At 46.4% G+C, this 15838-nt stretch overlaps 1 protein-coding gene and 1 pseudogene across 4 annotated transcripts in view; both read right to left on the bottom strand.

Moving 5' to 3' along the window:
- The window catches only part of LRRC9 (leucine rich repeat containing 9), an 82610-nt gene extending 69806 nt beyond the window's left edge, over positions 1 to 12804 (bottom strand). For 2 of the 3 annotated variants that reach the window (XM_081191126.1, XM_081191124.1), the window contains exons 1-7: positions 12735 to 12804; positions 11306 to 11395; positions 9952 to 10046; positions 9238 to 9456; positions 8782 to 8922; positions 6268 to 6331; positions 2609 to 2679 (exon numbers count right to left, since the gene is read on the bottom strand). In XM_081191126.1, the coding sequence (XP_081047252.1) occupies positions 2609 to 2679; positions 6268 to 6331; positions 8782 to 8922; positions 9238 to 9456; positions 9952 to 10008 (552 nt within the window). In that variant the 5' untranslated portion in view covers positions 10009 to 10046; positions 11306 to 11395; positions 12735 to 12804. The remainder of the gene's footprint in view (positions 1 to 2608; positions 2680 to 6267; positions 6332 to 8781; positions 8923 to 9237; positions 9457 to 9951; positions 10047 to 11305; positions 11396 to 12734) is intronic. The other variant, XM_081191125.1, reaches the window with a different exon arrangement.
- Positions 103 to 911, bottom strand: LOC308587228 (eukaryotic translation initiation factor 3 subunit K pseudogene; annotated as a pseudogene). The gene has a single exon. The product of its transcript is annotated as a eukaryotic translation initiation factor 3 subunit K pseudogene (transcript).
- Positions 12805 to 15838: the final 3034 nt, after the last annotated feature.

The raw sequence follows: 15838 nt of genomic DNA, 5'->3' as shown, positions 1-15838 counted from the left end.
TTTCGTCTTGTGAGGCACCACTGTATCTGACGTTTAGAAGACATCTGAAGGCAGCCCTGTTTAGGGAAGTTTGTAATGACTGATTTATTTATTTTTTAAATTGACAGAATCATTTATTGGCCACAGTCTTTTTTTACAACGGGGTGTTAAAATTAAATATGCAACAGGAAACGGGAGAGCTGCCGGAAGAGGCCTCCCTCACTGTGAAGAAGCCATGATGCTGGAGACACTGTCAAAGTCTATCTTCCCCACAATGTTCTTGGGCTTGATGCTCTCCTCCTGGTTGCAGATGAAGATGGCCCCAGGCTCCGTCTCTGTCCAGCCGTATTTGCTCATCCAAGACTTCAGCTGGTTGTCTATGAGGTCGCCCAGCATCTTGGCCAGAAGCCAGCGGTCAATGTGCTGGTACGTGATCCCCACCACATGACAGATAAATTTCCTAACAGTGTCCTCAAAGCCAGCGATCCCATCCAGGAGATCCATGTTCTCATCTAGGGCTTGCCAGAAAGCCTGGAAGTGGCAGGTCTCCAGCAGCTCACCCAGGTATAAGATCTGACGGATGGGTCTCTCCTCTTGATGAGCCTGGTCAATTATGCACTTGCAGAGTGCGAAATCTGTGTGGGGCAGGTTGGTCAGAGCTTTCAGGAGGATCTGGGCAGTGACTGTGGTTTGGAAGAAGGCAGGGTTAAACGGATACAGTTTGAGCACGGCCAGGTTGGCCTCCAGGTCATAGGCATTCTCCTTGGCTTGCGTCTCCACGTAGCGCTCTAGCGTGGCCAGATTCTCCGGGTTATACCTGTCGATGCCCTTCAGCAGCTTCCCCACGTTCGCCCGCATCTGCTCGAAGAGCGCCATGGCACGCGGAACCGGGAGCGGAGAAGGAGGTGGTGGAAGAGGAAGGGGAAGGGAAAGGACCGCCGTAATGACTGATGTTTTAATGTATTTTTTATTTCTTGTTGGAAACCGCCCAGAATGGCTGGGGAAACCCAGCCAGATGGGTGGGGTATAAGTAATAAGTAATAGAGGAGGGAGAAAGGTTGTTTTCTGCTGCTCCAGAGAAGCGGACACGGAGCAATGGATCCAAACTACAAGAAAGAAGATTCCACCTAAACATTAGGAAGAACTTCCTGACAGTAAGAGCTGTTTGACAGTGGAATTTGCTGCCAAGGAGTGTGGTGGAGTCTCCTTCTTTGGAGGTCTTTAAGCAGAGGCTTGACAACCATATGTCAGGAGTGCTCTGATGGTGTTTCCTGCTTGGCAGGGGGTTGGACTCGATGGCCCTTGTGGTCTCTTCCAACTCTATGATTCTATGATTCTAATAAATTATTATTATTATTATTATTATTATTATTATTATTATTATTATTATTACTATTACTGGCATCCATCTGTCTCGAGAGACAATGGAGTACATCTCCAGGGGTGAAGTCAAACCTCTGCATTAGCAGCAGCGAAGTGACACACGCTGGACACATGCCTGGGAAGTGTATGGAGGTCCTGGGCTACTCTTGGGCTGGCTGAGGTGGTCCAAGGGAAAGCAGAGCAAGATATTTGACACCCCCCTTGGCTGCCGAAGTACAAGGCGCCATCCAACCGTCTTGGGGACTCCACTCTGGATTTGCGTATGTTTACGTTTTAGCCCTATCTTCTCTCGAAGGTGTCTCACAAGGCAGCGGCATTTTAGGATCAGAGTTTCCTGTCTCCTAGATGGGCTCCCTTCTCAGGTGGACGAGCCCCACCTGCCCCTCACTTCCCTCTGCAGCACGTGCAGAAACTGTCTTCTTGACTGATGGACCCGCTATTGGTCTTGTCTGCTCAATCCGCCTGAGCCTGTCTTCACATGTAGGGGGAATCCCTAATTCACCAAGGGTTTGAGATCCATCAGCTCCCCTCACCTTGGTTAGGCAGCCAGTTGGAGACATTTCCTGGGGTGTGGTTGCCATCGCATGCTGACAGCTTCTAGGAGCCACAGGTGAGACCTCAGGGCAGGGTATGAGTGAATTTTATTATTACGGTCACAGACCAGTTCCAGCTCACTTACAATATCAGGAAAATCATAAAACACAACAGGAATACATTGAATTGTAATTGGGTATAACAGAGACAATTCAGATATAGCAGCAGTTAAAAATATATATTAAATCTTGATCATTAAAATATAACCTAAAATTGTCATTTAAAACTTTAATCATTTTGGTAGTACAGCTTGTTCCCTAAGTTTTATGGAGTGCAGGGTAGTTTTATAGTGGCCGTGGCAAACTTAATATTAGCAACCTTGATGGTACCCGATTGCCTTTAAATGTTTTTAGGTACTCGAAATATTTGTAGATTATTTTTTTTACGGCTAAAATATCTTTTGATTTTAGTTTAAATCTTATTTTTTAGTTTAAATCTTATTTTTTAGTTTAAATCTTATTTTTTAGTTTAAATCTTATTTTTTAGTTTAAATCTTATTTTTTAAACATGTTGCTGTTTGCTGCCCTGGGCTCTTTTGGGAGGAAGGGGTAGGACAGAAATGCCATACATGCAGTACATAAATAAATAAAGTAAGTAGGCAGGGATTTAGCCTGAGCACCATGAGCCCTGGCAGCCAGAATCCAGCACAGACCTTAAAGGATGATATTCGGTTGCCAGACAGATTTAATTTTTCTATATTTGCACTGGGATCCAAGCGATATCCTAAAAAAGAAGAAGAAGAAGATCACGTGTGACAGGGATTGTTCCTGTTCCTGCATTCTCTTCCTAGCTCCATTCCAAGGACTCTCAGCCAATTGTAATATGGGCAGATCAACACCATCCATTTAAAGCACATGCCACACCAATGGCTTCCCCCAAAGAATCCTGGGAATTGTAGTCTGTCAAGGATGCTGGGCACTGTAGCTTCGTGAGCGTGGAACTACAGTTCCCAGGATTCTTTGGGAGAAGAGAGGCACTTTAGCTGTAGGGTGTGGATCTGCCCTACGGAAAGGCCTGTGCCGATGAACTGAAACAATACCGATCATATTGGCCTGAATATAAGCTGCACTTTTTTCCAAATTTGGGCCCTGAAAAGTTAAAGTGCTGCTTATATTTGCAACCTTACTGCATGACCTTACTGCGGGGCTCTCCACTTCCCAAGGAAGCAGCCTGGGAGCGTGGGGCAGTGGTGCACCGCCTGCCCGCTTCTCCCAAGCCTCCCCTGGCACTGGCTTGGGGTGGTAGTGCTGGGAAATAAGCCTTGAATTTTAAAGGTGCAGTTTATTTGCAGGTGTAGCTTATATTCAGGCCACTTTGGTATCAGGTGCATGCCTGATGTATGTGCGACTCCCGCATCCTGCGCCGGGAAGAGTAGCTGTGTTTGCCCATGTTGCCGCATGGCAAACGAGTCTTGTTGCAGATTAGGTAAAGGTAAAGCGACCCCTGACCATTAGGTCCAGTTGTGACCGACTCTGGGGTTGCGGCGCTCATCTCACTTTAGTGGCCGAGGGAGCCGGCGTACAGCTTCCGGGTCATGTGGCCAGCATGACTAAGCCGCTTCTGTCGAACCAGAGCAGCGCACGGAAACGCCGTTTACCTTCCCGCCAGAGCGGTACCTATTTATCTACTTGCACTTTGTGCTTTCGAACCGCTAGGTTGGCAGGAGAAGGGACCGAGCAACGGGAGCTCACCCCGTCGCGGGGATTCGAACCGCTGACCTTCTGATCGGTAAATCCTAGGCTCTGTGGTTTAACCCACAGCACCACCCGCGTCCCTTATTGCAGATTAAAGACTCACAAATTATTACATAAAGCTTTCGTGGACAAGAATCCTCTACATTGGATGTGTTTTTTTATTTGATTCATTTATTTATTGAATTCATATACCACCCTATACCTGCAGGTCTCAGGGCGGTTCACATGGTGCATTTAAGTGCACTCCTCAGTACCTGCAGCCGAGGATCACACCATATTGCCATATAAAGTGGACTCTCATCCATCAAATGTCTTATGCCATAAGGCAGTTGTGAGTCTTCAAGGAGCCACCAAGACCAGGGCAGAACAACCCACAGACACTTCCGAAGCCCCGACAGGTGCAAAGCAGAAGGAGTGTGAAGCATGCAACTTTCTTTTCATATCCAGTTTGAGAAACGACGTCCCTCACATTATTTCCGCTGGGACGGAGAATGCGCCAGCTTCACATTCTTCTAAGGCAGGGGTAGGGAGCTCGGTGTTGTTGAACTAAAACTCCCATCATCTGGCCAATTTGACTAGAGCCGATGAGAGACAGGAGTCCAGCAATGTTTGGTAAGAAGAATTCAGAAGAGTATTACGCAGAGCCCTTTAAAGACCATATACACTAAAACAAAAGCCATTTCCCATCGCTGGGGAGATGACGTTACGGGCTGGGAGCAAGCCCTCCCCACGCGCATGGGGCACGATAGCCCCTGCACCATTGGTTGGTCTTCGGCCGCTTCAACCCAAGGCTGTCCAATCCAAACGGTCCGGGGGCGTGGCGCGGGTTATTTAAACTGCCCACGGCCGAGGACATGTTCCTTTTCTCTCTGCTCGGTCAGTTCTCTCCCCGCCCCTCCCTTAGGTTAGGCTCTTTATCTCCTGACCGTGCTACGGACTTCAGTTGGTTGCCTGTTTTTTAACAGAGGCCTGGCAGGAATTTTTTCCACTTGGCAAATTAGCATCGGCCATTTGGTTTTTCGCCTACCTCGTAGCAATTCGTCACAACTTTTGTCAGGTTTGGTGGCCAGGCATTGGAGTATTAGGCTGAAGGGGAGGAGAGGTAGTGGCCATCACTCACCCCTCCTATTTCAAGGGTATTCCGTTAAAGGAATCTGAGGGGCGTGGTCCCGTCCAAAGCCCCAGACAGGGGGGCTAGGGCCATGGCATGACCCCTAACGGTGACCCTGGGGGAGTTCCTAGTTGATGTGCGTCGGCAGGGCTCCGCCTACAGATGGTCAACTCTTTCAACACTCCTGCAGATGGGCAGGAGTCAGATATTGTCTTGTGGTTTCCAAAGCCTAAGCCAATACCACTCACATTCTGTAACCAATAAAGTTGTGGCCTTTTCTGTCCATTAACCTAAAATACTGTTTCATGTGTCTTTATTCTACTTCCCGGGAGGGTCTGGAACTGTGGGATGTGAAACACAAGAGCAGTCAAGTACAACATTCCGAGAGTGAACATGTTTACACATGGGGAGGGATATTTCTCCAGCCAGCAGGTAAACTTCCTGTTTCCTTCTGGGCTGGGACAGACTTCCTCTGCATGTGACTTCCAGCCAAGAGAGGACAAAGGGACTGTCTTCTTAAGAGATAGATTCCAAGTGTATTTTACTTCATTAAGCTAAGTCTGCCTTCTGGGATCTGATTGTGAACAGAATGTGAGTAAACTCTTTTTATACTTTTGTAAAAGACTGTGTCGTCTCTTCTATTTTACGAGGGAATCAGGGGGAAATACCAGAATACAGTGGTGCCCCGCAAGACGAATGCCTCGCAAGACAGAAAACTCGCTAGACGAAAGAGTTTTCCGGTTTGGAGGTGCTTCGCAAGACGAATCTCCTATGGGCTTGCTTCGAAAGACGACAATGTCTTGCGAGTTCCTGCTGGTTTTTTCCCCCTCCCCCCTTTTTCTAAGCCGCTAAGCCGCTTATCAGCTGATCCGATCAGCAGATAAGCCGCTAAAAGCAGCTAAAAGCCACTAATAGCGCTAAGCTGCTTATTAGCTGATCCGATCAGCAGATAAGCCGCTAAAAGCCGCTAATAGCGCTAATCCGCTAATCCTTCAATGGGCTTGCTTCGCAAGACGAAAAAAACCGCTAGACAAAGAGAATCACAGAACGGATTCTTTTCGTCTTGCGAGGCACCACTGTAGTTATTATAGAGGCTTTAGCGAGCCTGAGCAAACACTGCCGTTGCAAAGCTTAAAATAAAGGGGAATGTGTTACTCTGCTGAAATTGGGGAACTTGTTAACACAAGTTGGATAAGGATATAATCAGACAATAGATCCTCTCCTGCATCCCTGAACATTCCCACAGGAACCTTGCCACACAAAGAAAGGCACATGCATTCCATCTTTAGTCTGAGCATCAAATGTCGGTGCAGAAACTGCTGAGTGGGCTTTGCAGAGTCCCCAGTCTCTTCTTGCCTTTGCCTCAATGGCTCTAGCGCACAGCAGTTTTCCTCTTCTCCCCCAGTATCATTTAGAAAACTGCCCACGTTCCCTCCCCAAGACACTTGTCCTCTATATTTTCAGCTCTGCAGATACGTGTCTCAACATTTTAAAAGCACCACCTACCAATCTTGCCAATTAAATTCCCCGCGAGATTGACATCCTTCAGCTTCTGCAGCGTACTCAGCCCCTGTAAACATTCGTAAGGAACAGACTTCAGGGTCACGGAATACCTCAAAGCTTTAATAAATGTAGGGTTATTCCTGTCGGGTGACAGTGCTGATCACAGAATGATGAGGTTTTTAATCAATCAAGTTTAGTTCTTCAGACATGACATGTGCCAACTTACGTTAGCAGAACAAACGCTTTTGGAAATGTTAAGACCAAACTGCACATCTAATATGCTGTGATAAATACATTCTGTGGCACTTCGAAAACTAACAAGTGGGCTCCAGCCCAGAAACGCTTATCGATAACAAATCTCTTAAGTCTTTACGGTGCCACATAACTCTTTGATAACAACTTTCAGAGGGAAAACAAAGAGTTCAGGTGGTTCTCTACCTCTTCACTAGTGCTCAACAATCTTGGGCAGTTTCTTGGGCTTAAATTTGGTCTAATGGCTTTCCTTAAAAGATTCCTGGGTGTGAGAATCCTCAGTTATAGGCCCATAGTCTGCCCCTGCTACTGAACCACAGTTCACTGGGTTCTCTGGAAAGACAGAATGCCAATTTTAAAAAAATCAGCTGAACAGCACAATCGTATATATGTCTACCCAGAAGCAAAGGTAAAGGACCCCTGGACGGTTAAGTCCAGTCAAAGGCGACTATGCGGTTGCAGCGCTCATCTTGCTTTCAGGCCGAGGGAGCCGGTGTTTGTGCACAGACAGCTTTCTGGGTCTTGTGGCCAGCAGGACTAAACCGTTTCTGGTGCAACAGAACACCAAGACCAGAGCAGGGCACGGAAACACCGTTTACCTTCCCGCCAGAGCAGTACCTATTTAGCTACATGCACTTTTGGTGTGCTTTCGAACTGCTAGGTTTACAGGAGCTGGGACCGAGCAACGGGAGCTCACCCCGTCACGGGGATTCAAACCGCCGACCTTCTGATTGGCAAGCCCAAGAGGCTCAGCGGTTTCAACTGTTCTGTGTCTAGCCAAGATTGCATTGCTATGCAGGGACCATATGCATCTGTCACATGCTTTGCTCAGCAAGTTCCAGATCATCTAGCATATCTACAATTGAAATTAAGCTTCTCAACACTACCTGGGCAAACAGGACACAGGAGATGAATGTTGGCTGGGCCATCCCTGTACTAATGAATTTAATTTATTGGATTTATACCCCTTCTTTTCGTCCAAGGAGCTCAAGATGGTGTGCATTAGGGCTGGGTGATTTCTCAATATATCGTCCAAAACCGGTTTGAAGTCCATATCGTGATATTAGTTTCATGATTTTTGACCCGGAAATATATGGTGTGGGCAAGTCGGTAGGTGTGCTATGCAAATATCTCAATGTGGGGTATTTGCATAGCACACCTACCGACTTGCCCACACCATATATTTCCAGGTCAAAACCGTGAAGCCAACCAAAGCCTCTACAGAGCTCCATCCTTATATCAGACATTGTGATTTATCAGTATATCACGATGTTTAGCTGGTAATCTATCGCGAAGTTGAAAAGTACGTATAGCCCAGCCCTGCTCTTCGCCTTTATGTACTGTATTTTTCGCTCAATAGGACACACTTTTCCCCCTCCAAAAATTAAGGGGAAGTGTGTTCATCCTATAGAGCGAATGCAGGCTCCTTGGCTTCAGCGATAGCAACGCAAAGCCTCCGAAGCGCAGTGGGAGCGCAGCGCGAGTTTCCGCTGCGCTCCGGAGGCTTCGCGTTGCTTTCGCTGAAGCCGGGAGAGCAAGACTCTCCCGGCTTCAGCAGAGAGGGAGAGCTGCGCAGCGCCCCTTCAGCCAAGCGGGAGGAGAAATGGAAGGGGCTCCGTTTCTCCTGCCGCTTTGCTGAAGGGGACTGAGCAAAGAGGGGGAGAATTTTTTTCCCTTGTTCTCCCCCTCTAAAACAAGGTGCGTCCTATGGTCTGGTGCATCCTATAGCGCGAAAAATATGGTAATTCCATCCTTATTTCAGACATTGTGATATATCGATATATCATGATGTTCAGCTGGTGATATATTGTGATGTTGAAAGCCAGGTATCGCCCAGCCCTAGTGTGCGGGGTTCCCTCCTTCCTCATTTAATCCTTACAACCCTGTGAGGTAGGACTAGAGGCAGTGACTGGCCCAAGGTCACTCAGTGAGCTTCATAGCCAAGTGGGGATTCGAACGCTGGTCTCCCTGGCCCCGGTCCAAACTCTAAACATTCCACTGCACTGGCTCTCAAGGACACCTACAATCATAGAATCATAGAATCATAGAGTTGGAAGAGACCACAAGGGCCATCGAGTCCAACCCCCTGCCAAGCAGGAAACACCATCAGAGCACTCCTGAAATATGGTTGTCAAGCCTCTGCTTAAAGACCTCCAAAGGTGCTTGTGGCATCACTGTGATAACATGCACAAATTGTCCTGCCCCAACCGGAAGAGTTAGACAGGAATGAATGGCCAAAACAAACAAACGAAATCCCAGGCTCACCTCTATTTCTCTAATCTGGTTCCCATTAAGCCAAACAACTTCCAGCTTTGTTAGCTTCTCCAGATTCTCAATAGTTGAAATCATGTTGCAATAGAGGTAAAGCTTTTGCAGCAAAGCACATCTCTGCAAACCATCGATCTTCTGAAAAGAAGGGAGCGTGCGTCAGTTTTAAGCACCACCCGAAAAAGGGAGAAAAGTGGACGCTTGAGTAACATTACCTTGTCTGGGGAAATCCCACCAATTGCAGGCCCACAAAAGATGTTCCAGCCAGCCAATCAGACGTGCTCTTTTCCAGGAAACTCAGTTCCCTTACCCCTTTCACCCCCTCAGCCCACCCCCTGCACACACTCCTGGACTTCAAAATGAGAGGAAAGCCAGTTGGTCAAGGGTCCCTCCACCCTTCCTTGCCCACTGGAAAATAAAAGGCTAAAATAAAAGCCTATTAAGCCCACTTACTGTTAAGCAGCATTCGGCCACCCATAGCTCTTTAAGTACCAGGCAGTACTGCAGGTCAGAAATCTCCTGGATGGCCTGTCTGACGAGAACCAGCCTCGTTAAATTGGGGAAATGAGACAGGCCTACTATTCTGGGGTAGCCAGAGAAAAACATCTCTAGGCTCCTCACCGAAGATCCCTCTAGGTCAATTCTGTCATAAGACAGTCCATTACAGGTACACTGGAAGAAAAGAGACACAACCACTGTTATTGATCTCCTTCTAGATGAGAAAGAGAAGTCAAGCACATGCCAAAATGTGTCATTGATGTCATTGGCTAAGTTTAATAATAATAATAATAATAATAATAATAATAATAATAATAATAATAATTTTTATTTATACCCCGCCCTCCCCAGCCAGAACCAGGCTCAGGGCAGCTAACACCAATAAAATTACAATAAAACATAATAGAAAAAGAAAAAACAGTTAAAATACGGGTTAAGATACAATTTTAAATGTGGATGTCAAGGAGATAAAGAACCGTACAACTTTTAGAAGACATCTGAAGGCAGCCCTGTATCAGGAAGTTTTAGTTTGAGCCAAAAGGGCACTTCTCATGTTTCTTAGACGAAGGTCAAAGTACCCTGGACCTCAATCACATTCAGAAAAGAAACACAGTCAAATAAAATACGATCAACTATACAATCAATTACAATAATAAATCAAAGAGTTACCAGCTCTTTAACTATTTCATCGGATGGAATCTGGTTTTGATTATCACTTTGGATCATCTTCTGAGCATTGCAGCTTAATGGTCATAGCACAGGATCTAGACAAGAGAACAGCAAAATAATTATCTGCTGAGAAACCAGGCACACAAATGTCAGAATACTGTAAATGGGAAAGACAGTGTTCAACAATGTTAACTTCCAGAGCCATCACCTTGATAGGCCCACATGAAACAGGCTACAGAACCAAGAGAAAAATTATGTATTTTAGGTTTGGGAATGCCTGTTTCCTTAGATAACACAAAAGTGGGGATAAGGGGGAGAATCTCCCCTTCCCTCCTGTCCCATCCGATTTTGCGCCAGTTCATGCGTTCTCAGCTCCAGTTTCAGATCCTGTGATTCAAAGACAGCGGGGAATCAGTGTGGAAGAATAACTGGGAGGGGAACGGAACGGTTGCGGCTCAAACTTCCACAAGTCCTGTGGTTCTGCTTCACCCGAGTGCACATGGGGCATGATCTCCAGGCATCCTACAAGTGTCAGAGAGGACCAAGCAGCTACCTTTCTACATGCAGGGAGCTCTGTTCATGTGGAGAGTTGATTCCCAGCTTTCCCATTCCCGGGGTGGTGAAGGTGGTATAGGGCGAGGATGGGGAGCAGAAGGACCATGTAGTATATATTGCCACACCACTCCTATTTACATCTGGAGAGAGGAGCCTCTGGGGCAGAGGAAGCTGGGCCAACTTCCTGCAAGCACCAAACAGATGAACTATTTCCACTGAATCTCCTGGTATTTCTACATTTAGTTGGAAAGAGCTGCAGGGCCACTCAAATTGGATCAGGCAGAAGTAGGAGGGGGCGGTGTTAACCTTTCTGTCCTATTCTATTTCCTCAGTCTAAGGTCACATATGCACCATACATTTAAAGCACCATGGCTCCCCCCTCCATTTTTTTTTAAATATTAAGCCATATAAACTATAGTTAAATTAAATGAATACGCAGGACTCCATAGCAACCCCCAATCTCTGGAATTCTCCACCTCATAAAGTGCATCTGCCTCTTCCATTGATGTATTTTCATACAGCTTTTCCCAATAACTAGGCTATTATGTGTATCCTCCTCACTGTTAAATATTTATAAGCGTGCACATATATGGAGATTTTGATTATTTGCATTGTGTTTTACTGTTTTTTTCATTATATTCCAAGTATTCACAACTTTCGGGACCATGGGGAACAAAAAGCAGCATAAGAGTAAATAAAGATTTAATGAAAATCAGGAGCGAATTCAAACACAGGGGGTTGGACTAGATTACACTTGGGCTCCTTCCAGTTCTACAATTCTCTAAGGTGTCAGACATACCTCTTTGGGGAGGGAGTTGCACTGCTTAGGAGCTGCCACAGAGAAGGCCCTGTATTTTCTTCCAGTTTGCTTCCAGTGGATTCGAAGACACTGTGAAACACATAGTACAGCGTCCAAGGATGTGAGATGCAAAATTCCTCAATGAAAATGTCCCACACAAAATCACCTGGTGACCTCAGGCACACAACTATTTTCCCTTGCCCACCCCAACAAAGAAATCTGCAATACAGAAACAACAGTGACACACCCAAAAGGCTGTATGTTATCACAATTACTAATAATGCTAAAAACTGCAGTATATGGCAAACCTGGGAAGAACTTTAAAACAACAATATTCCAAAAGAACTCCCATTAAACAATCCAAAACAAAGGAGCATTCCTTAACAATATATTATGATTCCACACTTACAATCACTGACACAGGTCACAATCTCCATTCATTCCGTCCCCTTCCGCCTCCTTCCAGCCACCTCAAACCTGAGGGTTTTGTTTTATATTTTATAAGGCCATTACGAATTCTTTTAAGCAGCAAACTAAATCCCATCTTGGCTGTGAATCCTGAAAAACCTGCTCCATGCCTTGTGTACTTTTTGATGTGGGTTTTTCTCTTTTTGTACCTTTATTTTTAAATCTGTTACGATTTACGTGGAAATGGTTCCATTTGGTTGCGTGCTTTTTGATGTGTTTTATTCATTGTTTATTACTACTTATTTTTGTATTTATGTAAAGCTTTTTGCGCCGTGTAAGCCACCTTGAGCACGGTTGCAACCACAGAAAAGGCAACAAGAGAAATAAAATGAGCTATGGACACAGGTGTGGAAATCTGGTTTCAGGGGACACTAAAAAAAACACTTCCCCCCCCAAAGTGCAGCAAAAATGTCCACCTTCTTTTCTACAACAGCTGCTGTCCTAACCCCACTTACCCGGGAGCAACCTCCACTGAAATCAATAGGGCTTGCCTCCAAGTAGACATTTTAAAGTTTGTTTTACTGATTTATTACATCTGTACGCTGCCCTTCATCGGAAGTTCACAACACATAAAGAAAACAGAAAATTTGCAGCGCAGCAAAAGCAAAACAAGCCAGTAAACCCACAATGGCCAGGACTGCGCTGAAGCACCTCAGTTTTTTTGTGTGTTTTTTTAAAAAGAAACAGTGGGCTAAAGCGGGGTAACTAATCCGGGGTAAGAGACTTCATGCATGCTCTCCTAAGTTGTGTGGAGAAGCAACCCCTCTTTGCATAGGGCAAGGAAGAGAATGTACAACGCAGCTACCCCATGGGAAGGGGAAATAGAAAGAGGGTAACAGCGAGGTCAGTCCCTTCCCTCTCTCGGGCGGGGTGCCAGATATGGGGGAGGAAGGAGGCGCAAGGCAGTTGCCTAGCAACGGCAGGTAACCCACTCCTCCTCCCCGGGTGCCGCTCAACCTACCTGGAGCCCAGAGAGATGCTGGCTGAAGCCAGGCCGGGCTGTGTATCGTGAGCGGGCCCTACCGTCGCCTAGGCAACGCTCCTCCTCTCTCCCCGCCCGCTGCCTAGCAGCAGCCAACCAGCGTCGGCAGGCAGGCAGGGGCGTGTGTGGCGTCACAGGGTTCCACGCACAGACTGGAAGGAATGAATGGAGCGGCGGGGAGGAGCTTCCATTCAACCTCGCGCGCCCGAAAGGGCGCGGTCTTACCTGAGTCCGGTGGGACAGGTGTTCCGGGGCGGGTGGGTTTGAAGGTCTGGAGCAGGTTCATTAGGAAGGAAAGGCAGGCAGGTTGCAATGGGGGTTGTTTGAGGGGTTGTTTGTTTTGTGTTTTGCTCACTGGTAAAATAAAAATAATTATTTACGACACCATACGATAATTATTATTGTCATTGTCCCATACAGAACAACGAAATTGAAAAAATCTACATCATACATTCGAAAACCAACAAGCCTGCTATCCCAGCTATCCTAGCCTGGTTAGCCCCCTAAAAACGTTTAGTTGTGTCCGACTCTTCGTGACCCCCTGGACCAGAGCATGCCAGGCACTCCTGTCTTCCACTGCCTCCCGCAGTTTGGTCAAACTCATGCTTCATGGTTTCACCAGAAGCGGCTTAGTCATCCTGGCCACATGACCTGGAAAAACTGTCTGCGGACAAACGTCGGCTCCCTCTGCCTGTAAAGCAAGATGAGCGCCACAACCCCAGAGTCATCTGCAACTGGACTTAACTGTCAGGGGTCCTTGATCTTTTTTTACTTCGATAAAATCTCAGGCAGCCTCTGGCATTTTATTTTTGTTGCTTAAATTGGTGATTAAGAATAAACCACAAAACTCTAAAGTGGTTTAAAGGTAAAGGTAAAGGAACCCCTGACCATTAGGTCCAGTCGTGACCGACTCTGGGGTTGTGGCGCTCATCTCGCTTTATTGGCCGAGGGAGCCGGCGTACAGCTTCCGGGTCATGTGGCCAGCATGACTAAGCCGCTTCTGGCAAACCAGAGCAGCGCACGGAAACACTATTTGCCTTCCCACCGGAGCGGTACCTATTTATCTACTTGCACTTTGACGCGCTTTCAAACTGCTAGGTTGGCAGGAGCAGGGACTGAGCAACAGGAGCTCACCCCGTTGCGGGGATTCGAACTGCCGACCTTCTGATCGGCAAGTCCTAGGCTCTGTGGTTTAACCCACAGCGCCACCCGCGTCCTCTAAAGTGGTTTACAAAGAGGATAAAGTGATAAGAACAGAAGCCAGCCGTGGCGGCATTTGCCAGCCTTGCACTTTGCATACTGCCTCTGACAGTCACTGATAGCCTTCTTCTCCTCCATGAATTTGTGCCATCCTCTTTTACAGGTGTCCAAGTTGGTGCTCATCACTGCCTGCCATGGGAGCAAATTCCATTGTGAAAATACTTCTTCACACAGCACACAATTAAACCTGTCTGTCCTTAATCTTGCAACATCCTGCTGCATAAGATGACCCTGAATTGCAGCACAGTGGTACCTTGGTTCTCAAACACCTTGGTACTCAAACAACTTGGAACCCAAACACTGCAAACCCAGAAGTGCTACCGTTTGTGAATTGTTTTCAGAAGCCGAACATTCTCCATTTTGAGTGCTATGCTTCCGATTTGAGTGCCACACTTCCATTTTGAGTGTTACGCTGAGGTCTGTCTGTTTTTGCTGTTTGCGTTTTTGTTTTTGCAGCTTTTTTGTTTTGTTTTTGTGACTCTGTGGAACCCAGTTCAGCTACTGATTGATTGATTGTGTGAGTGCAGTACATTGTTTATTGCTTTCATTTGATGGAGCAGTAGTCTCATTATATAGTAAAGTTCATGTTAAATTGCGGTTTTAGGGGTTGTTTTTAAAAGTCTGGAACGGATTAATCCATGTTGCATTGATTTCTATGGGAAAGTGTACCTTGGTTTTGGAACGCTTTGGTTTTGGAACAGACTTCCAGAACGGATTAAGTTTGAGAGTCAAGGTACCACTGTATTATGAAGAAGAAAAATGTCTCTCTACCCACTTTATTCACCCTATCTTACACACGTCTATCATGTCCCCTTTTATACATCTCTCTCCCCCCCCCCCCAATTAAAAGGTCCCAATCGCTGTGACCTTTCCTCACTTCATCCCCTTGATCGATTTTGGTTGCTCTTTCCTGAATCTTTACCAACTCTACAATAACCTTTCCGAGGCAAGTTCTGGTCACTTAGGTGTGAGCATGTCCTGCTTAAGTCCATAGGGTTTACTCTGAGTAAGTGTGCATGGGTTTGGGCTGGTGGGAGTTGCTTTCCAAAATATCTGGGGGGCACCAGCTTGGGGAAGGCTGCTCAGGCAAAAGGACATGCTCATCAGGAGTTCTTCCTCCCTTCAGATGTGAGAAGCGAAGCTAACCCACACATTGCCCGGCAGTACTTTGACACATCGCCAGGTGTCGCTGTTATTCACACATTGCATCTCCCGTCCATTTCTGTGATTTGCCTTGCAAGTTCCTCTATCGCTTATCAGTAAATCCTTTATTGTGCTGGTACTAAATTTGTTGTTGTTGTTTAGTCGTTTAGTCGTGTCCGACTGTTTGGACCAGAGCACACCAGGCACTCCTGTCTTCCACTGCCTCCCGCATTGCCTTCTAAATCTAGCCAACGGATGGTCCAGGAATCAGCATGTTTTTACATGAGTAAACGGCCTTGGTCCAGTATACCTGAAGGAGCGTCTCCACCTCCATCGTTCTGCCCAGACACTGAGGTCCAGCTCCAAGGGCCTTCTGGCGGTTCCATCACTACGAGAAGCCAAGTTACAGGGAACCAGGCAGAGGGCCTTCTCAGTAGTGGTTCCTGCCCTGTGGAACACCCTCCCACCAGATGTCAAAGAGAAAAATAACTACCAAACTTTTAAAAGACATCTGAAGGCAGTCCTGTTTAGGGAAGCTTTTAATGTCTAATAGGTTTTTGTATTTTAGTGTTCTGTTGGAAGCCGCCCAGAGTGGCTGGGGAAACCCAGCCAGATGGGTGCGGTATAAATAATAAATTATAATTATAATTATTATTATTATTGAGTAGAATGTGTCCTTT

This window comes from Podarcis bocagei (assembly GCF_964188305.1).
Source record: "Podarcis bocagei genome assembly, chromosome: 1".
Taxonomy (NCBI): Eukaryota; Metazoa; Chordata; class Lepidosauria; order Squamata; family Lacertidae; genus Podarcis; species Podarcis bocagei.
This window is presented reverse-complemented; position numbering and strand designations above follow the sequence as displayed.